Genomic DNA, 21,891 nt, shown 5'->3' with positions numbered 1-21,891 from the left:
CATTTAAGGGACAGAAATAACACTCAGCAAAATGCATCAGCAAGAATACTGTAGTAGAATACTTTATTTTTCATCCGTACTTTGAAACTGTTCCAAAACAATAAACATCCCACATCCCCAGCAAGTCTCTGCACCACTGTAGTCACATCAATGAGAAACAGGGAGCAGGCAGTGGAGGAGGAACGATGGATGACTATTCAGAGAGGACAGGGAAAGGCAGGAAGGAAAGGTTGGAACAGGAGTGCCCTGAGCAACTTATATTCTCAAAGATTTGAAGCTCTAACTTCCTGTGGGAAAAAAAAGAGTACTCTGGGCTGGGCCATTAAATAAATAAAACTGGCACCAACAAACAATAGATGGCTCAAGGGGGAGGGGGAAGATTATCAATGCAGCTAGAAAGAGTAGTGATAGGGATTTAATATTCAGAGGGGTTGACACGATCTTTTGCAGTCCATACCGACAGTCTCAATGCAGTACTGCCTCCTAGATGCTAGGATAAGGGACATACTGCATAGACTGGAAAAGATTTTGCATGAGAACAAAGAGCAACCAGTTATTGTGGTCAACGTGGGAGTGAAAGATGTAGGTGAAGAAAAGCCTGAAGTCTTCAAAATGAATTTAGATTAGGAAACAATTTTAGAAGCAAGACTTCATAGATGGTAATCTCAAGATTACTTCCCCGGCCAAATACTAAGATAGGGAAGGACAGAAAAATTAGAGAAATCAATGCAGGACTACAGGTGTGGTATCAGAAACAGGGATTCCACTTTGCTGGACAATGGCACCAGTTCTGGGAGCTATTCCACAAGGACTGGCTACATATGAACAGAGGGGGGGATGCGAATATCCTGGTAAAACAGTTATAGTGAAGTAACAAAAGACGACTTGCATTTATATCGTGTTTTTCACACACTCAGGACGTCCCAATGAAGTACTCTCGAAGTGGAGTCACTGTTGGAACGTAGGAAACGCGGCAGCCAATGCACACAGCAAGGTCCCACAAACAGCAATATGATAATGACCAAGTGATGTTGATCGAGGGATAAATATTGGCCAGGACACCAGGGTGAGCTCCCTTGCTCCTCTTCACAATAGTGCCATAGGATACATCCATCTGATAAACAGAGGCCCCGTCTGCCCTAACATCTTATTCGAAGGATAGCACCTCCAATAGTGCAGCACTCTCTCAGCACTGCACCGGAGTGTCAGCCTAGATTTTGTGTTCAAGTCTCTGGAATGACCACAACCTTCTGACTCAAAAACGAAAGTGCCACCCACTGAGCTACAGCTGACACCTGACAATGTACTTAAACTAGGAAAAGGGGAAAGGGCAGGAAAAATAAAAGCAACCAGGATCAGCTAATAGTGAATGGAGAAAGAGATTAACATGCATGCAGAAAACAATTTAGCAAGAGGGATATGGAGTCAAGGAATAAAATCAAATGCACTAGCTATAAATGGGGAAAAGACTGAAGTGTAGGTAGGGGGTAGATTAGACCAAAAAAAGTGAAATTCAGTAGTGTTTAAAAAAGCAAAGAAAAGGCTCAAATGCACATATTGCAATGCATAGAATGTGAACTGGAGAACTGAAAGCAATTATTTTACAGGAAGATCAAAACTTACTAGCAGTGACAGAAACCAGGCTGCAAACTGAAGATGAAAAACAAACATATCAGAATATAATATATTTAGGAGGGACTGAAAAAGAAAGGAAGCAAAGTGGCAATATTGATAAAAGTTGTATACATGTTATAGAGAGGGTTGATAAAGACAAGAAATGGGTACAGTCAATATGATTAGAGCTCAAAGGTTTAAAAGAGGCCTGTTACATTAGTAGGGGTGTATTACAGACCTCCAAATTATGGAAAGGAAATCGAAGAGAAAATCTGCAGTCAGACGAGTAGGAATAACAAAATTATTCTTCTGGGAAATTTAATTACCCACTTACTGTTGGGACTGAGGAAAGAAATAGAGAAATGGGAATGAATACCTAAAATGTGTACAGTACTCCTTCAGAAGCAGTATGCTAGGTCTACAAGAGCAGAGGTCATTGAGTTATTGAGTCATAACGGCACTGAAGGAGGCCATTCGGCCCATCGAGTCCATGCCGGCTCTCTGTAGAGCACTCCAGTCAGTCCCATTCCCCCGCTGTATTCCCGTAACCCCGCAAATTAATTTCCCTCAAGTGCCTATCCAGTCTCCCTTTGAAAACATCGAGTGTCTCCGCTTCCCCCCCCCCCACCCCCAACACCACATTCTCGTAAATCTTTTCTGCACCCTCTCTAAGGCCTTCACATCCTTCTTAAAGTGTGGTGCCCAGAATTGGACACAATATTCCAGTTGAGGCCGAACCAGTGTTTTATACAGGTTCATCACAATTTCCACACTTTTGTACTCTATACCTCTATTTATTAAGCCCAGGATCCAGTAAGCCTTTTTAACTGCTTTCTCAACCTGCCCTGCCACCTTCAACAATTTGTGCACACATACCCCCAGGTCTCTCTGTTCGTGCAACCCCTTTAGGATTGTACCATTTAGTTTAGATGTCCTCTCCTCATTCTTTCTACCAAAGTGTATCACTTCACACTTTTCTGTGTTAAATTTCATCTGCCACGTGTCCACCCATTTCACCAGCCTGTCTGTGTCTTCCTGAAATCTATCACTCTCCTCCTCACTGTTCACTATACTTCCAAGTTTTGTATCATCTGTAAATTTTGAAATTATGCCCTGTACACCCACGTCATTAATATATATCAAGAAAAGCAGTGGTCCTAGAACCGACCCCTGGGGAACACCACTGTGTACCTTCCTCCAGTCCAAAAAACAACCGTTCACCGCTACTCTCTGTTTCCTGTCACTGAGCCAATGCCGTATCCAGACTGCCACTATCCTTTATGATGATGAAAGGAAAATTTTAGACTAGTTGGGTTTTAGACAAGTTAGTTGGGTTAAAAGACAAAGTACCAGGGCTCAATGAGGTATATCCTAGAAACCCAAGGGAGATTAGGGCAGAAATTGTTAATACAGCAAAATCTGGGACATAATTTCTAGTGTAACAGGATAGCTAACAGTGGCCTTAGTTAGATATGCCCTTGCACATTTAGGTTTTTAAATTTGTGCGCGGCAAGTTGCTGAATGTGCAAGCTGATAACGGCGCAGTGAGGGGAAACAAGACATCTGGGACCTGATTGGTTAAGGAGATACACAGTTGCCCTGTTCAATCAGATTGAAGGATTCTGAAATTAACAGCACAAGGACTGAGAAAGAAGTTTAAATTGAGAGTGGGGGAATTCAATGTCAAATCAGATGCAGAAAGTGAAATAGAGAGAGGGAAAGAAATATTGGATTAAAAGGGAGAGAAAGAGAGTGACAGAAAGGGAAAAAAAATTAAATTAAATCTGAAAGAATGAGACTCCACACTAATTTTCAGTGCCAGAAAGGTTGATTGGCAGTAATTCACACTTATCACATCTTTAAAAGGATACTTATGGAATGGACAAAACTTAACTTGCTGTGGCAAGTTTAGTTCATATCTACCGAACAAATACAGCAACTTTACGCCAGTCAATGCATTTCAATGGTGAACCATTTTCACAAAGCTAATGGTGGAGCGGCACAACATTTCATCTGAAGTTGCTGTACCATTTGCGCATAAATAACTACAAGCGCCATTAGCCTCACCATTATTTTGATACGAAAATCTGGTCCATTATATCAGGCTCGGTTGTGGAAGAGCCGTAGGATTTGGGAGTACAGGGTCACATTACATTAAATGCAGCATCACAGATTGGGGAGTCTGTGGAAAAAAATGCTAATGGAAATCTAGATTTCATCACAAGAAGCATAGAATATTAGCACCAAGAGGTAATTAAAAGGCTATGTAAACCTTATTAAAACCTCAAGTTAGAGTACTGTGTGCAGTATTGGGCTCCACACTATAGGAAGGGTATTAAGGCTTTAGTGACTGTACAATGCAGATTAATTAGAATGCTGCCTGGTATGAGAAAATATGAGTAAAAAGAAAAACAAAGACAGACCTGAAAATTGCAGCTTTTTTCTTTTTAAAGAAATGCAGATTATGGGGCAATGTAAGTGTTTACAATTATGAAAGGTGGGAAAAGTAGATATTTGCAGACTTTTTCAGTAGTTAAGGGGCCATAGATACAAGATTAAATGTTAGAAATTTATAACAGAGTAATAGAAACTTACTTTTTTTTTAAAGCTGAAAAATAAAATTCCAATGAGCAGAGTTTCATTACACAGAAATTTAACGCATCCACTTAATAAGAAAGGTATACCATTTTTGGCAAATTTTAACCAATTAATTGTTCATAAAATACTAGCTTTTGATAATGAAAATAAATTGGCTTATTCAACCGAAAACATTTCTTTCTTATATATAATCCAAGTGTAAAATGGTCTCACTTTAGCACCATAAATATAAAAAAGGACAAAGTAACCCCTGCATTAATAACAAAGGAATCGGTGTTGGGACCGTTGCTCTTTATTTTTATTAATAATCTGGATATAGGTGTTGGAGGGCACGATCTGCAAATTTGCAGATGATACTAAGATCTGTGCAAGTGTTAAGGGCTGCAGACGATACTCGTCTGCTTCAGGCAGATCTTAATGTGTTGGGGATTGGGCTCATGACTGGCAAATGATGTCTAACTTGGATAAGTGCGGCGTTATGCATGTGGGCAGGGCAAATGCTCAACATTCACACACCCTTCAAAGAAAAGTATTAAATAAGGTGGAGATAGAAAGAAATTTGGGCATTCTAGTGCATACATCTCTAAAGGTACATGAGCAATGCCATGAAGTGACAGCTAGAGCAAGTAGGATGTTGGGGTGTATCCATAGGACAATTGAGTACAAGACAGGGCATATTATTTTGTCCTTGTACAAGATGTTGGTCAGGCCCCACTTGGAATACTGTGTCCAGTTTTGGTGGATGATGTTGAGGCTTTGGAAAAGGTGCAGAGGAGTGCCGCTAGACTAATTCCTAGTTTAAAGCATCTTAGTTATCAATATAGCTAAATTGGCTGGGACTCTAGACTTTAAGAGAAGCGTAGACTATGGGGTGATCGGACTGAGGTTTTCAAATAATGAAGGGAATAGATTGTGTTCCAGTTGACAGTTTGTTCCAATTAAATAGGTTAGGAAGGGCCAACTTTAAGTTGTACAAGGCCAGGTCTAGGTTAGATGTCAGGAGGTGGTTCTTTTCCCCCAGAGAATAGTGGACCTCTGGAACAGGCTGCCATCTCGTGCGGTGGATGCTGAGTCGCTGAATTCCTTCAGACGAAAGCTGGACCTGTTTCTGGCTGGAGCGGAGATCACCTCTTACAGAAGGTAGGTACTGCAGGGAATTCATGGCCAGAGTGATCGCCTAGATGGGTCAGAGAGGAATTTCCCAGATTTTTTCCCCCCAAATTGGCCTGAATTTTTTTTTTTTTTTATAATATATAATTTATATAATTATTATAATATATAATAATGACATCGAGGAATACGCATCCACAGTGCTATTCTACATTAACAGTTGCATCGAGGTCGTCACGACCCATAAAAATATCAGGACATACCCCAACCAGAAACCCTGGATGAACGGAGAGGTCCGCTCGCTGTTGAAAGCACGCGACGCAGCATTTAAATCTGGCGACGCAGCGGCTTACAGCGCAGCTAGGACCAACCTAAAAAAGGGTATCAGGACTGCCAAAAAGAAACAGACACTGCGGATAGAGGATCATTTCCACAACAACTCGGACCCCCGGCGCATGTGGCAAGGCATCCAGTCCATCACTGACTACAAGAGCAAAAACACCAGCCCCCCCGGTTAGCGATGCCTCCCTTCCGGAGGAACTTAACAACTTCTACGCTCGCTTCGACAGGGACAACAGGGAGCCGGCTACCAAAGCCTTGCCACCCCCGGAAGACCAGGTGCTCACTCTGTCGACCTCCGACGTAAGGGGTGTTCTACGCGGATGAACACACGAAAGGCTGCTGGACCGGATAGCATCCCTGGATGGGTACTCAAGGAATGTGATCAGCTGGCTGATGTCTTCACCGCCATCTTCAATCTGTCATTGGCCCAGGCAGTAGTCCCTACATGCTTCAAGACCGCTACCATTATTCCTGTGCCAAAACAAACGGCTGTGACGTGCCTGAACGACTATTGACCTGTCGCACTCACACCCATCATAATGAAGTGTTGAGAGAGACTGGTCCTGGCTCACATCAAAGCCAGTGTTCCCGCCTCTCTTGACCAACACCAGTTTGCCTATCGTGCAAACAGATCAACGGAGGATGCAATCACAACTGCTCTACACTCTGCACTGAATCACTTAGATGGTAAAGAGACCTACATCAGAATGCTGTTCATAGACTACAGCTCAGCATTCAACACTATCATCCCCAACAAGCTGGCCACCAAACTCCACACTCTTGGCCTGAACACTTCCCTCTGCAACTGGACCCTGGACTTCCTAACAAACAGACCCCAGTCTGTCAAATTAGGTAACCACACCTCCCCCCCCACCCCCTGAACACGGGGGCCCCACAAGGATGTGTGCTGAGCCCCCTCCTCTACTCCCTCTTCACCCACGACTGTGTGGCTGTTCATGGTTCCAACACCATCAAGTTTGCGGATGATACCACGGTAGTAGGCCAGATCACCAACAACGATGAGTCAGCCTACAGGGAGGAGGTCCAGCATCTCGTGAAGTGGTGCGCCGCTAACAACCTGGCCCTTAACATCAAGAAAACCAAAGAAATCATTGTGGACTTCAGGAAGTCTAAAAGCAGAAGTCACACCCCCATCCACATCAATGGGGCTGTGGTGGAAAGGGTGGACAGCTTTAAGTTCCTCGGAGTCCACATCACAGAAGACCTCTCCTGGTCCCTCAATACCTCCTCTCTGGTGAAGGCGGCCCAGCAGCGCCTATATTTCCTGAGGCTGAAGAGATGTAACCTGTCACCCCTGATGCTCTCTAACTTTTACCGATGCACAATAGAGAGCATCCTGACGAACTGTATCACAGTATGGTATGGCAGCTGTAGCTACTATGACCGGAAAGCCCTGCAGCGGGTAGTCAAAACTGCCCAACGCATTACCGGCACCCGGCTACCGACCATAGAGCACATATACCAGAAACGCTGTTTACGGAGGTCACGGTCCATCATCAAAGACCCTACCCACCCCAGCCACAGTCTGTTCGCCCTCCTGCCATCTGGGAGACGCTACAGATGCATTCGCACCCGTACGACCAGGTTTAGGAACAGCTTCTTTCCCAGGGCTGTCATCCTACTGAACTCCACAAATAAACTCTAAAGCCTGCACATCTGCCAATGCACTTTATTATGGTTATGTTTATGTTAATGTATTACAAGCCAAATGTATGTTGAATGTTTAAATGTCTTAATCTAAATGTACACTCTCGGGAGCCGCAAGCCTACATTTCGTTGTACTGCACTTGTGCACTAACAATGACAACAAAGTTGATTATGATTATGAGTACAAAAGCAAAATACTGTGGATGCTGGAAATCTGAAATAAAAACAGAAAATGCTGGAAATACTCAGTAGGTCAAGCACATCTGTGGAGAGAGAAAGTTAACATTTCAGATCGATGACCTTTCGTTAGAACTCATTTTTTTGTGGTTTTTCGCCTCTCCCAGGGGATCACATGGTTTCGGGTGGGGTGGAGTATATACTGTGATACACAAGGTATTGAAATTGTGTAGGACTGGCTCGATGGGCCAGAGGGTCTTTACCAATATTCCCTGTAATTTTTTGCGGGCTGCGCAACCCCTTTTAAGAGGCTGCACAGCCCAAAGTTCTGCACATGCAATTTTTTCCAATTTAAAAACCAGCTCACCGGCTGCACGGGACTCCTAGAGGGCTGCACAGATGAAAGGGATCATTGGTTTTTACCTGACCGTCAGTTATGGAATTATGGAAGGCTGTTACACAAATACATAATAAAAATTGGGAGGACGAAGCAAAATCATGGCATTTACTTTTACAGTTTTCACGTGAATAACTACGTTAATTCTTTCACACCCGTTTGTAACATGTCTGCTACACACTTACAAGTTGGTACTTCAGTGATTACACCGTGCTATTTTGCTACCAGTTCTAACAAGTTATTTACACAGTATTTACCTTAGATCTCCCCAATTCACATACTCTTGGAGAGGATAAGTACCCCTTGCTCAGATCACTGATTGCCACCCTTCCCTACAAGTAAGCACGTGGCATCCATAAGGCATGGTGTGGAGATGCCGGAGTTGGACTGGGGTGGACAAATGTAAGAAGTCACACAACACCAGGTTATAGTCCAACAGCTTTATTTGAAATCACAAGCTTTCGGAGCGCTGCTCCTTCTTCAGGTGAAGTGGAGAAATGCATAAAGACACAGCTTATATAGTCAGAGAATCATGTCAGATGTTTACAGGTAACCTTTCCAACTGCCATTTATCACCTCGGCAGAGAGATAATCACAGCAAAGGTGTGAATGGTGTCCAAACAGGTCAGTCAGGGAAACATTACATCAAAGAACAATGAGGTGGGGTCACAAGGGGTCAAATATTGCAGATGCTGGGGTCTGTATGAAAAACAAGACAAAAAACATTTTTTTTTTTTTTTTTGGCTGGAAATCACAGCAGGTCCGGCCGCATCTGTGTAGAGAGAACAAGCCAATGTCGGCTCGAGTCTGGATGACCCTGCATCAGGTGGGGTTACATGTAGCGTGACATGAACCCAAGATCTCGGTTGAGGCCGTCCTCATGGGTGCGGAACTTGGCTATCAGTTTCTGCTCGACGATTTTGCGTTGTCGTGTGTCTCGAAGGCCGCCTTGGAGAATGCTTACCTGAAGATCGGAGGCTGAATGTCCTTGACTGCTGAAGTGTTCCCCGACTGGGGGGGAACACTCCTGCCTGGTGATTGTTGCGCGGTGTCCGTTCATCCGTTGTCGCAGTGTCTGCATGGTCTCGCCGATGTACCATGCTCCGGGGCATCCTTTCCTGCATCGTATGAGGTAGACAACGTTGGCCGAGTCACATGAGTATGTACCATGTACCTGGTGGGTGGTGTCCTCACGCGTGATGATGGTATCTGTGTTGATGATCTGGCATGTCTTGCAGAGGTTGCTGTGGCAGGGTTGTGTGGTGTCGTGGTCGCTGTTCTCCTGGAAGCTGGGTAATTTGCTGCGAACGATGGTCTGTTTGAGGTTAGGCGGCTGTTTGAAAACGAGTAGTGGAGGCGTGGGGACGGCCTTAGCGAGGTGTTCGTCGTCATCGATGACATGTTGAAGGCTGCGAATAACATGGCGTAGTTTCTCCGCTCCGGGGAAGTACTGGACGACGAAGGGTACTCTGTTGGTTGTGTCCCGTGTTTGTCTTCTGAGGAGGTCTATGCGATTTTTCGCTGTGGCCCGTCGGAACTGTCGATCGACGAGTCGAGCGTCATATCCTGTTCTTACAAGGGTGTCTTTCAGTGTCTGTAGGTGTCCATCGCGTTCCTCCTCGTCTGAGCAGATCCTGTGTATTCGCAGGGCTTGTCCATAGGGGATGGCTTCTTTAACGTGGTTAGGGTGGAAGCTGGAGAAGTGAAGCATCGTGAGGTTGTCCGTGGGCTTGCGGTAGAGTGAAGTGCTGAGGTGTCCGTCTTTGATGGAGATTCGTGTGTCCAGGAATGAGACTGATTCTGAGGAGTAGTCCATGCTGAGTTTGATGGTGGGATGGAACTTGTTGATGTTATCGTGTAGTCTTTTCAGTGATTCTTCGCCGTGGGTCTCTGACTATATAAGCTGTGTCTTTATGCATTTCTCCACTTCACCTGAAGGAGCAGCGCTCCGAAAGCTTGTGATTTCAAATAAAGCTGTTGGACTATAACCTGGTGTTGTGTGACTTCTTACATTTGTCCATAAGGCATAAGAGTAATATTCTTCACAATATAATTTCTTCATAGACATTACCCTAAATGTTCAAGAGGCATATTAGTGACTATTAGATGTAATTTAAGTTAACAAAATGACTACACCAATTCCATGGGTAGAAACCATGACAAAATAATCACCCCTGCTAAAGGTGAGGCGGCGTATATAACTACATAGAAACAGAAGACGACCACTTGGCCCATTGAGCTACCATAACCAAAATAATCACCTGCCAAGTAGACTCTCAAAAAGGAGACATTTAAACATAATCTATTCTGTAGCAGTACAAAAAGAATATTGCAGCTATTGAGGATACAGAAGAAAGCAACCAGAATGATTGGGATGGAGCAATTGGATTAAAAGAGCGATTATGTAAATTGGACATGTTTTCACTCCAAAAACACTCATGAAGCTCGACACCATCCAGGACAAAGCAGCCCCCTTGATTGGCACCCCATCCACCACCTTAAACATTCACTCCCTCCACCACCGGCGTACCCGTGGCTGCAGTGTGCAATATCTACAAGATGCACTGCAGCAACTCGCCAATGCTTCTTTGGCAGCACCTCCCAAACCCGTGACCTCGTCTACCTAGAAGGACAAGGGCAGCAGGCGCATGGGAACACCACCACCTCCAAGTTCCCCTCCAACTCACAAACCATCTGGGCAATAAATGCTGGCCTTGCCAGCGACACCCACATCCCGGAACAAATAATAAAAAAAATACCTGCACTTAAAAAGGGGATATATTCAGAATTAACCTGCGGAAGCAAGTGGTAAATCTATGCACGGGCTCTCTAGTTGGTGCTCTAGATTGTGAAAGCAGATAGTGTTTGTTGATTCATTCAAATGAAAATTAGATAGATTTCTCTCAGAAGCTAATTTTTTGGGATGCAGTATATGTGTAATTTAAGATGTGACGTGCATTAGTGTAGCATGTTTGGGAGGAACAGGTGACTTTGGACCTATGGTTTTCAAAGCTCTCCACTACTGGGGTTTTATCTCGCCTCAGGACTGGCTCTGTTGTAGACTAATTGATAGAGATTGATTGCCATAATTAGTCAAAAACTCTATTATTGTTATATCATGCAACTACCAAGATGGTAGATGGCGACTAGATAGACCTTTTTATGTGCAGCAATTCCTATGTTCTTGTGTAAATATAAAGTTGCAGATTGTGCTAGTAAATACAGAACCAAGACTAAACACACTTTGATGCAACATATTACATGGGTGCCAATATCATTTTCACACTTCAGTAACATAAATACCTGCAGACATTACCACCTGCAGGCAGCCATCACGTAACTGCCACCATTGCGCAAGACATTCTAGAATGATTTGAAAAGTTGTGCCATGGAAACAGCTCAAAAGATAGCTTTTTTAATGCAGATTTCAAAATGTTGAAAACATTGTAAAATGTCTCCCCAACATAAATACAGAAAGGGCAACACCAATATTCATTTAATAATAACTTGTACTGCATCTGTGATCAGGCATTACTTGTTTTAATTCACTCATGACAGAAACACAACTCTTGGCAGAATAATTTGCACTTTCACACACCATTTAAAATTACAGGTTTTAATGAAAAGTACAATATACAGGCAATTTTTGCAGTTCAAAAAAGCAATCTTGTGGTAAGAATTTGAAGGTAATATTTCAGGCGCATCGGTACATTAAGGGGCAACAATTTACTGTTAATATTTAATCAAAACCTTGAACTTCCCCCCCTTTAGAAAAGAAATCAAATGCTAACCCACTTTCTTTGAATTATCAAGGGCCAACAACCTTCATTCTTTTGCCCCTAACATCACTCACTGAAAATCATCACAAACCAGTGAGCAACAGGGGAAAACTATTTGTCACAAAGCAGGGTTCCTCAGCCAATCATGTTTAGCATTACTATTCAATTCAATTCAATTTTTTTTGTCATATATGCAGCAGACGTGTGTACTGCACAATGAAATGTTGATTTTTACGAGTCCTCCCAACATTGGAATAAATATGGCATAACAATTATAAAAATAATAGAAATACAGTAATAATAAATAAAACAGTAATAAATAATAAATTAATCGTTCATGAGTCTTATGGCCTGGGGGTAGAAGCTGTTTCGAAACATGTTGGTACGAGACTGTATGCTTCGGTATCTCTTACCGGACGGGAGCAGGGCGAAGAGGTTGTGGCTGGGGTGACTCGCGTCTTTAATGATTCTCAGGGCCTTCCCCTGGCACCTCTCGAGGTAGATATCCTGCACAGCAGGTAGTTTAATTCCTATAGTGTGTTGTGCAGCTTTCACTACCATCTGTAAAGACTTGCGGTCTGTGGCGGTGCAGTTGCCATACCAGGTAGTGATGCAGCCGGACAGGATACTCTCGATGGTGCACCGGTAGAAGTTGGAGAGAATCTGGGGGGCCATTCCAAATTTCTTCAGTCTCCTGAGGTAGAACAGGCGTTGGCATGCCTTCTTGGTTACGTCAATGTGATGGGACCATGTTAAGTCCTCCGTAAATGAATACACCCAGGAATTTGAAGCTGCTGACCCTTTCCACCTCAGCCCCTTCGATGTAGATTGGGGTGTGTCCCTCCCCCTGCCACTTCCTGTAATCCACGATCATCTCCTTTGTTTTGCTGATGTTGAGGGAGAGGTTGTTGTACTTGCACCATTCTCCTAGGGCTCTTGCCTCCTCCCTGTAGCCTGTCTCGTCGCCATCTCCCTGTAGCCTGTCTCGTCGCCATCTGTGATCAGGCCTACGACGGTCGTGTCATCAGCAAACTTGATGGAGTTGAAGTTGTGCACGGCCACGCAGTCGTGAGTAAACGGAGTACAGAAGGGGGCTGAGCACACAACCCTGGGGAGCTCCCGTGTTCAGGATCAGTGTGGAGGTGGTGTTTCTGCCTATTTTCACCACCTGGGGTCTTCCCGTCAGGAAGTCCAGGATCCAGTTGCATAGGGAGGTGTTAAGTCCTAGCTCACTGAGCTTGTTGACAAGCTTGGAGGGGATAATGGTATTGAATGCTGAACTATAATCAATGAACAACATTCTCACATAGGTGTTCCTCTTATCCAGGTGTGATAAGGCAGTGTGCAGTACAGTGGCGATGGCATCATCCCTAGATCTGTTTGGGTGGTAGGCAAATTGGAGTGGGTCCAGTGTGTCAGGTAGTAACGAGTTGATGTGGGTTTTGACCAGCCTCTCAAAGCACTCATGATGACAGAAGTGAGTGCTATGGGGCGGTAGTCGTTTAAACAGGTTACTTTTGTTTTTTTGGGGACTGGAATAACCGATGTCATCTTGAAGCGGGTGGGGACTACAGACTGGTACAGTGAACGGTTGAATATATCTGTAAACACGGCTGCCAGCTGGTCAGCGCATGCTCTAAGGACACGCCCAGGGATTCCATCTGGACCGGGTGCTTTGTGGGTGTTCACTCTCTTAAAGGTCTTGCTCACGTCAGCCACGGAGATTGAGAAGACCCGGTCGTCCTGAGCCGCAGGCGCCCTTGTAACAGGCCAGTTGTTGTTGGCCTCAAACCGGGCGTAAAAGTGTTAAGCTCATCCGGGAGAGAGGCATTGCTGGGCATGACAGAGTTGGGTTTCCCTTTGTAGTCTGTAATAGATTGTAGTCCACTCCACATCCTTCGCGAATCTGAGCTATGATAGTATGACTCCACTTTGTCCGTGTATTGTCTTTTTGCATTTTTGATGGTTTTTCTGAGGTCTTACCTTGATTTCTTGTACTCATCCATGTCCCCAGAGTTGAATGCGATGGACCGTGCTTTTAGCATAGCACGGATATTGCCATTTACCCATGGTTTCTGGTTGGGAAATGTTCGTACAACAATCCTCGGAACAACATCGTCAATGCACTTGTTTATGAAACTAATGACTAAATCTGTATATGTGTTGATGTCATTGTCCGAGGCATTCCGAAACATATCCCAGTCAGTGGAATCAAAACAGTCTTGTAACATAGCGTCTGATTGATCCGACCAGCGTTGTAGAGATCTCATCACAGGCTTTTCCTGTTTTAGTTTCTGCCTATAGGTGGGTAGCAGCAGGATGGAGTCGTGATCTGATTTGCCGAAGGGAGGGCGGGGGAGGGCCTTGTATCCATCCCGGAATGGAGTGTAAACGTGATCTAGCGTGTTCTTGGCTCGCGTTGGGCAGGTGATATGCTGATGGTATTTAGGCAGTACTTTCTTCAGATTGGCTTTGTTGAAATCGCCAGCCACGATGAATGCAGCCTCTGGATGGGAAGTTTCAAGCCTGCTAATGGTCCCATACAGTTCGTTTAGTACCCTATTTGCGTCAGCCTGTGGTGGAATATACACCGCTGTAATGATCACGGATGAGAACTCTCTCGGAAGGTAGAAGGGTCGGCATTTGATCATCAGGTGTTCAAGATCGGGTGAACAAGAAGATGTAAGTAGTTCCACGTCGGAACACCAAGAATTGTTGATCATAAAGCATACTCCACCCCCTCTATTCCCCCCCCCACCCCGAGTCCGGTCTAGCCGGTGAATGCTGAATCCCTCTGGTTGAATGGCCGAAGCTGGTGTCGATGGATCAAGCCAAGTCTCAGTAAAAATCAAGACATTGCAGTTCTTAATGTCTCGCAGGAAGGTAAGCCTCCCTCTGAGTTCGTCCAGCTTATTGTCCAGTGACTGCACATTCGCCAGGAGAATACTCGGAGGGGGGGGGGGGGGTGGTGTTCACGTCGCCTCAGCTTCACTAATGCACCTGCTCGTCTGCCCCACTTGCGCCGTCGTCGCTTCCTGATCACAGGAATGAAGTCAGGTAAGCAGGTGGGAGGGTAGATGGTAGTGGCAGCAGAATCCCAGTTCGAAAAATCAGGGGTAGGTCCTATATCTCCAGACGATCTTATGTCCAGAAGTGATTGACGGTCATAGCGGATAAGTGAAGAAACAGTGCTTACAAAATTGTTTAATAATAATAAATCTATATATATATAAAGCGGCTCTTCTGTCTGTCCCGATGTCTGTCTGTCCGCCTGGTCTCTATACGTTTGGAAGTTACAGAGCGTACCAACGCGCGCGTCGCCTCAAAAGAAAGCTTGCGATTCTGGACCGGTCATAGGCGTATTTACGTTTCGGCCGGACAAAAATCCCGCCCGCGGTATCCCAAAAACGTTCAGCGTTCCGCTCATTAGCATCTCATTAGCGACCGTGTGACGTCGAGGTCTTCCTACAGTTGAGTGTCGAGTGACTCGACGATTGACCAATCCTACGCTTCGGTGACCTGACCAGTCGACCAATCGGTGCGTGTGTGGGCGGGCCTTATCCTTCTGAACCGAGGTGAGTGGCCACCATCTTGATTTTCCACGATTTTTTCCCCCACACTTTCTGTGTGTTAGGGAACTAAGGTAAATATTTCAATTATGTGTTAGGCAATTAATTAACAATTTATTTGAGTTTTATATTGTGTTTAGCAACCCCCCCCCCCCCACCTCCTCCTCACCCTCGCGCAGGGGGGACTCGGGGCCTGAAGCTGAAAAAATTTCTCTCTCTCTCTCTCTCTCTCTCTCTCTCTCTCTCTCTTCCCTCTCTCTCTCCCCTTCTCCTCTTCCCTCTCTCTCCTTCTCCTCTTCCCTCTCTCCTCTTCCCTCTCTCTCCTTCTCCTCTTCCCTCTCTGTCTCTCTGTCTCTCTCTACTTCCCCCTCTCAGGTGTCGCGGACGGAGCGCGGGCGCGCCGCCCGAAGTTTCCCGCTCGCTAACGGCCTTGCCGGCTCCCGCGGGCCGCTCGCACTGACCGCGCATGCGCCGCCCGCACTCACCGCGCATGCGCTGCCCGCCCGCAGCGGCCGTCCATCAGCCGCGCGATACGCGGGGGACCTCAGCAACGGCACCGGACCTCAGGCGCTAGGCAGGGGCCGGAGAGAGGGACAGAGGGGAGTGGAGGGGTGGGGGGGGGGGGGGGGGAAAGAGGGAGACAGGGAGGGGAGGGAGGGAGAGAGGGGAGGGGAGGGGAGGGAGAGAGGGGAGGGGAGGGAGAGATAGGACAGGGAGAGGACATGACAGGGAGAGGGGGGACACACAGGGGCAGGGAGACCAAACGCCCCAAAATAGCCCTCGCACCCCAAAATTGCCCTCGCAACGCGGGGCTCCCCAGCTAGTAAATAAATAAAATAAAGTGGAAAGTTGTGGACGAGCTCGTAAAACAGCGGCTACCCTCATAAGCCACAGGTCAGTTAAACAGTAGAACATTTAAAAAAAAACTAAACTACTAATACTAAAACTAGAATGCTAAATACTAAACAGTAGAATACTAAAAAACTAACAGTACGATATATTAAAATATACAACATTAAATACATTAAAATACCAGTTGGGGAGCTCATAAAACAGCAGCCAGAGAGGTCGGTTAAACAGTAGAATATTTTTAAAAAAACTAATTTACTAATACTAAAACTAGAGTGCTAAATACTAAACAGTAGAATACTAAAAACAGTACGATATATTAAAATACAATATTAAATACATTAAATACAAATAAATAAATTAAATACAACATTAAAATACCAGTTGGGGAGGAGCTCGTAAAACAGCAGCCATACAGGTCGGCGCTGATGTCATAATCATAATGTCATAATTCAATGGTTTAATACAAATTTAGTCTTTAACATTATTCAAAAATATACCACAGCAAATATAAAATGGGTTTCTGACATTTCATCAACATCAGCTCTGCTAGAGTTACGGTCAAACTAAATATTGCTATCGACATTAGAATAGAGAAGGGATGGGGGGAATGTATTCAGTGACACTAAACAATCCTGGTCCAACAGGCTAGATATGAGCTTTCACCTCGAAGATCTGGATTGAAATCCATCCCAGGATAGAAATCCATCCCAGGATAATGGCTGAAAGGGTCTTATGTGAAATGAGTTTGGGTAGTCTGAATCGGATTCCTATTGGGCATTGGCCTATAGTACAAAACTGGCCCTAATTTGACACTAACCCTCAATCTCACTCAGAAAAGCAACACAATAGCTGGTGTAAGAAGTAGAAAAAAGTTCACTCCGTTGCTGTTGGGTACTCCAAGGTTGTGGCTGAGGCACCCTGCTGAGAGTGTAGCTAAAGCACAAGAACAAAAGGCCATTCAATTAGATTGTGGCTGAGCGGTACCTCAACTCCATTTACCTGCCTTAGCTCTATATCCCTTGATACTTCTATCTAACAAAAATTTTAATCGATCTCCGTCTTGAAAGCTCCAATTGTCCCAGCCTTTTGGGGCAGAGAATTCCAGGTTTTTACTACCCTTTGTGTGAAAAGTGCTTCCTGATTTTCTTTCTATATGGCCTAGTTCTATTTTTAAGATTATGTCCCCTCGTTCTTGATTCCCCCATCAGAGGAAATAGTTTCTTTATCGGATCCTTTTAACATTTTAAACACCTCAACCAAATCACTCCTCAATTTTCTTACTCAAGGGAACACAAGCCAAGTTTATGCAACCTGTCTTCATAATGTAACCCTCTAAAGCCCAGTATAATTCTGGTGAATCTGCACTGCACCCCCTCAAAGGCCAATATTTCCTTCCTGAGGTTCGATGCCCAAAACTGAACACAGTACTCAAGATGGGGTCTGAGCAAGGCTCTATACAACTGAGGCTGAGGCACACTGTCAGGGGAGCGTGTGGCTGAGGCACACCGTCGGGGGAGCGTGCGGCTGAGGCACACCGTCGGGGGAGCGTGTACATCCAACCAAGTTGTACCTGACCTGTTGATGTTTGACACTATCACTGGTATGAGTAGCAGTTCCAAATGCTATTGATCCCAGCACTGTACCTGATCTAAGTGCAAAGATGGGAACCCTAATACAGAAATATTTAACACACCTGTGCATTTCAAAGCACAAACACAGAAATCTGTTACACTGTTATATTTTACTAATTCTACTTCCAACAACCACACTTTAGCTGGAAACTTCACAAGTAATCTATCCACTTATATTTTGATCTATACAAAGAAAATGCCAGCTCAAAGAAATCACAGAACAATACCTTTCCAATGGAACTGAAATGTACTTTTGGCCCCAAATGGAGATAAATGTAAAAAAAAGTTTTTTAAAATGTAAATTGAGGTTATTTGTGGGAATAGCCTATTCCACGTAGTTCTTGTGCGGAAACTTTAATTCAAGTCTGGTATTATATCGTACATCATGCGTTATCGGGGCTCAATTTCAAGAAATACAAGGCCATTGTATACAAGTGTCACCCATATTATCACAGATTTCTAATTAAGTTAACTAAGGTGACAAATTGGGTGCGGCTAAAAAGGGAAAAAAAACATAGAAACATAGAGAGATAGGAACAGGAGTAGGCCATTCGGCCCTTCGAGCCTGCTCCGCCATTCAATGAGATCATGGCTGATCTTCGTCTGAGATCATAGCTGATCTTACCAGTTCAGTACCCCGTCCCCGCCTTTTCTCCGTAACCCTTAATCCCCTTAGCCTTCAGAAATATATCCAATTCTCTCTTGAAAATATTTATTGAATTAGCCTTCGCAGCCCTCTGTGGCAGGGAATTCCACAGGCTCACCACTCTTTGAGTGAAGAAATTCTTCCTCATCTCTGTTTTAAATGATTTGCCCGCTATTTTTAGACTGTGGCCCCTGGTTCTGTGCTCCCCGGCCATTGGAAACATTCTCTCTGAATTCAGCCTGTCCAGGCCTGCCATAATTTTATATGTTTCGATGAGATCCCCTCTCAATCTTCTAAACTCCAGTGAGTACAAGCCCAAACTATTTAATCTCTCTTCGTAGGTCATTCCCGCCATTCCAGGTATCAGCCTGGTGAATCGCCGTTGCACTCTTTCCATGGCAAGAACATCCTTCCGCAGATGGGGCGACCAAAACTGTACACAATACTCCAGATGCGGTCTCACCAGCACCTTGTACAGCTGTAGTAAGGTATCCCTATTCCTATACTCGAACCCCCTTGATATGAAGGCCAACATACCATTTGCCTTCTTAATCGCCTGTTGCACCTGCATGCTCTCCTTCAGTGACTGGTGCACAAGAACACCCAGGTCCCTCTGCACTTCCCCATCTCCCAATCTATTGCCATTTAGATAATAATCTACCCTCCTGTTTTTACCCCCAAAGTGGATAACCTCGCATTTATCCACATTATAGTGCATCTGCCACGTATCCGCCCATTCCCCCAACCTGTCCAAATCGCACTGTAGCCTCCTGACATCCTCATCAGAGCCCACCCCTCCTCCTAGTTTAGTGTCGTCAGCGAATTTGGAAATATTGCATCCAATTCCCTGATCCAGATCATTTATATATATTGTGAACAGCTGGGGTCCCAGGACAGATCCTTGCGGCACCCCGCTGGTCACTGATTTTACTGATAAGATTGTTCACTTGTGCAGACTCGATCAGTTTACAGCAGCGATTCTTAGTACAGTCCTACCCCATTTCAGAAGAACTGGTTGAAAATGGGAAACACCCAATTTTCCTAACACCACTGCCACAACCATCCAGTTCGACTGCCCCAAACTCTGGCATTTAACAACTTAAAGCAACAGGTTAATTTTAAAGAAAGTTTAGAGAAACAGAGCACTTGGTTATTGGTTAGTGTCAATTTCTTTAGCGGTACATGAAATTTTGAGTCTCCTGCCTGCGGTTCTCCCCACCCGCCACACTAACTTGTTTACGGAAGAACGGAGACAGGTGACAGACGTGCAACGCGGCCAATCAGAAACATCAACATTCAATTGCGAACGGAGCTACGCCAATCAAAATGAGGATGGGCGGGGCAGCCCTATTTTTCCCCGCCCCCAAGGTTTGGTTGCACGGATGGTCTCAGCTCAGCGCGGCGCAGGAAGGCCCGATCCGGCGCACTCGCGTAAAGCTGACTCCCAGATAGAGACACACACACCAGAAAGTTCGGCTTACACTCCGACTCCAGCCAGCAGCGCCGGCCCGCCAGACGGTCTCAGCGAGCATGAGTAGGGACCGTAAAAAAAATCGGCAGACGCGATTATTTATTCGCTGCGAGTAAAAAAAGGGGGGGACGCGACGGGGAACGGGAATCAACCGACGTACCCAGAAATTCTCCACGAACTGCGACATCTTGTTGCCGGAGCCGTCGTCGTCGCTATCTCTGTGCTGCTGACCTGCCCACCCCGGCCGCTTTCAGTTTGAGGGGGTAAGAGAGGAATGCTGAGTTTTCCAAAAAAAGACAACGGAATCCTTTTCAGGAGCTTGGATTACAAGAGCGAGCGAGCGAACTCCCCGGTGCTGCCCCTCTCCGGCCGGCCGGCCCGCCCGAGTGCATTCTGTCACCACGGCGCATGCACGCGCACAGGGCTCGCTCAGCGGCGCGCGGGAAACCAATCGAGGAGGAGCCGCGCACGCGAGCCAAGCTGCTGCTTGCAACCAATACACACTCTGGGCTGGGGGGGAACAACCCAACCCCCGCTCTGCAACAGGCCTGTTAAAACTGCACTGTTAATAAACTTTCACTGAGAGAATTTAAAAAAAACAAATCGCATCCCCAGCAGCTGTCACCACTCCCAACAAGTATAAATAATCCCTGGGAAGAACAATATCTGGTTACCAGATGTGACAGATTGTAGGGGGAGGGAAGGATAGCATGTGGCAGAAATCCACCCCATCAATGAATTGATTTGGTGTTCCTGTTGCTCATTTTACTGATTGGTTTGCTCTGTTAATTTATTAAATTCAAGGCGCCTGTTGCTCCAATAATTTATTTATTGGTGGACTGCTGTTTTGAGTTTATTAATACACTGGTGCCCATAGATTAATTAAGTTATTTGTTGATGTGCCTGCTGCTTTATGAACTTATTAATTTATTACTGCCTACATGACTGCTGCAATGTTCATCAATATCCTTTCACTGTTGTCAGTGAGTCATGTGGTTTGTGTGTGGTTTGTGTGGATTCCGTTTTCCTGTTGCCAAGTATCATGTCAAAAAAAAGAGTAATATATTCTGCTCAAATTTAAATCTCAAGTTTATTCCACTATTTTTAAATCTCTATGTCATTGTAGTAGCAGCTTCTCTATTGTCATCACATTCTTTGGGAACATTGAGATAAAACTTTTCAACATTGTACCGATCTTGACCTCCATGGGAAATTGATGAGCAATACATTAAAAGACTTGCATATGAGCACACTTCCTGTAACATGTGCCTTTTACACTTATTTCTGTCATGTCAGACCTAAATTATATTTAGTGTCAGCTTTTCTCTGTGGTGGCGGTCTCACCTCTGAGTTAGAAGGTTGTGAGTTCAAGAGTTCAAGCCCCCCTTCCAGGACTTGAACATGTAATCTAGGCTGAGACATGAGTGCAGTTCTGAGAGAGTGTTGCATTGTTGAAGGCGCTATCTTTAGGATGAACTGTTAAACCAAGTTTCTGTCTACTTAGTCAAAGAAGAGTAGGGGAGTTCTCCCACTGTCCTGGCCAACATTTATCCCTGAGCTAACTGATGTGCCTCAATGAATCCAAGACTCGACGTTAACGGAGCAAAGCAAGGCTTTTATTAACTCAGAAAGTAATACACATTGGAGAAGTGTCTCTCATCCAGAGATCTGCTGTACTGCTGTGAGACACGCTAGGGCTTGCTTAAGTAGGGGCCAGGTATGGGCGGAGCCCTACACACAATACAATACAGGTAAGGAAATGAAACTGAAACTAAACTAAACACAGGGAATACAGTGCCTGATGAATGGCATATTTCATCACATTCACCCCTTCTACAGATTTAGTCTGTTCGGGGGTTTGATAGTCCTCTGTGACCGACGTAGCTGTTGTGGTGCCGCGGGTGTCGGCTGGGTGTCCGCGGTGGCCTCCTGGGTCTCTGCCGGGGGCGCCGCCAGGGTTGTTGAAGGGGTAGTTGGTGGGGGCACCGTTGGTCGATGTTCTTCCGGGGGTGGTGAAAGGATAGTGGGTGGGTAAGA

General features: G+C 45.1%; 1 protein-coding gene across 7 annotated transcripts in view; it reads right to left on the bottom strand.

Annotated features, from left to right (window-relative positions):
* The window catches only part of fcho2 (FCH and mu domain containing endocytic adaptor 2), a 312,930-nt gene extending 292,571 nt beyond the window's left edge, over window positions 1-20,359 (bottom strand). For 2 of the 7 annotated variants that reach the window (XM_085990124.1, XM_085990133.1), the window contains exon 1: window positions 20,015-20,359. In XM_085990124.1, coding sequence (XP_085846250.1) covers window positions 20,015-20,041 — 27 coding nt within the window. In that variant the 5' untranslated portion in view covers window positions 20,042-20,359. The remainder of the gene's footprint in view (window positions 1-20,014) is intronic. The other 5 variants (XM_085990140.1, XM_085990149.1, XM_085990155.1 and 2 more) reach the window with 3 other exon arrangements.
* Between the last annotated feature and the right edge of the window lie 1,532 nt (window positions 20,360-21,891).

Source organism: Somniosus microcephalus, chromosome 1, assembly GCF_052327205.1.
Source record: "Somniosus microcephalus isolate GS21.2 chromosome 1, FLI_Smic_1.0, whole genome shotgun sequence".
Classification (NCBI taxonomy): domain Eukaryota; kingdom Metazoa; phylum Chordata; class Chondrichthyes; order Squaliformes; family Somniosidae; genus Somniosus; species Somniosus microcephalus.
This window is presented reverse-complemented; position numbering and strand designations above follow the sequence as displayed.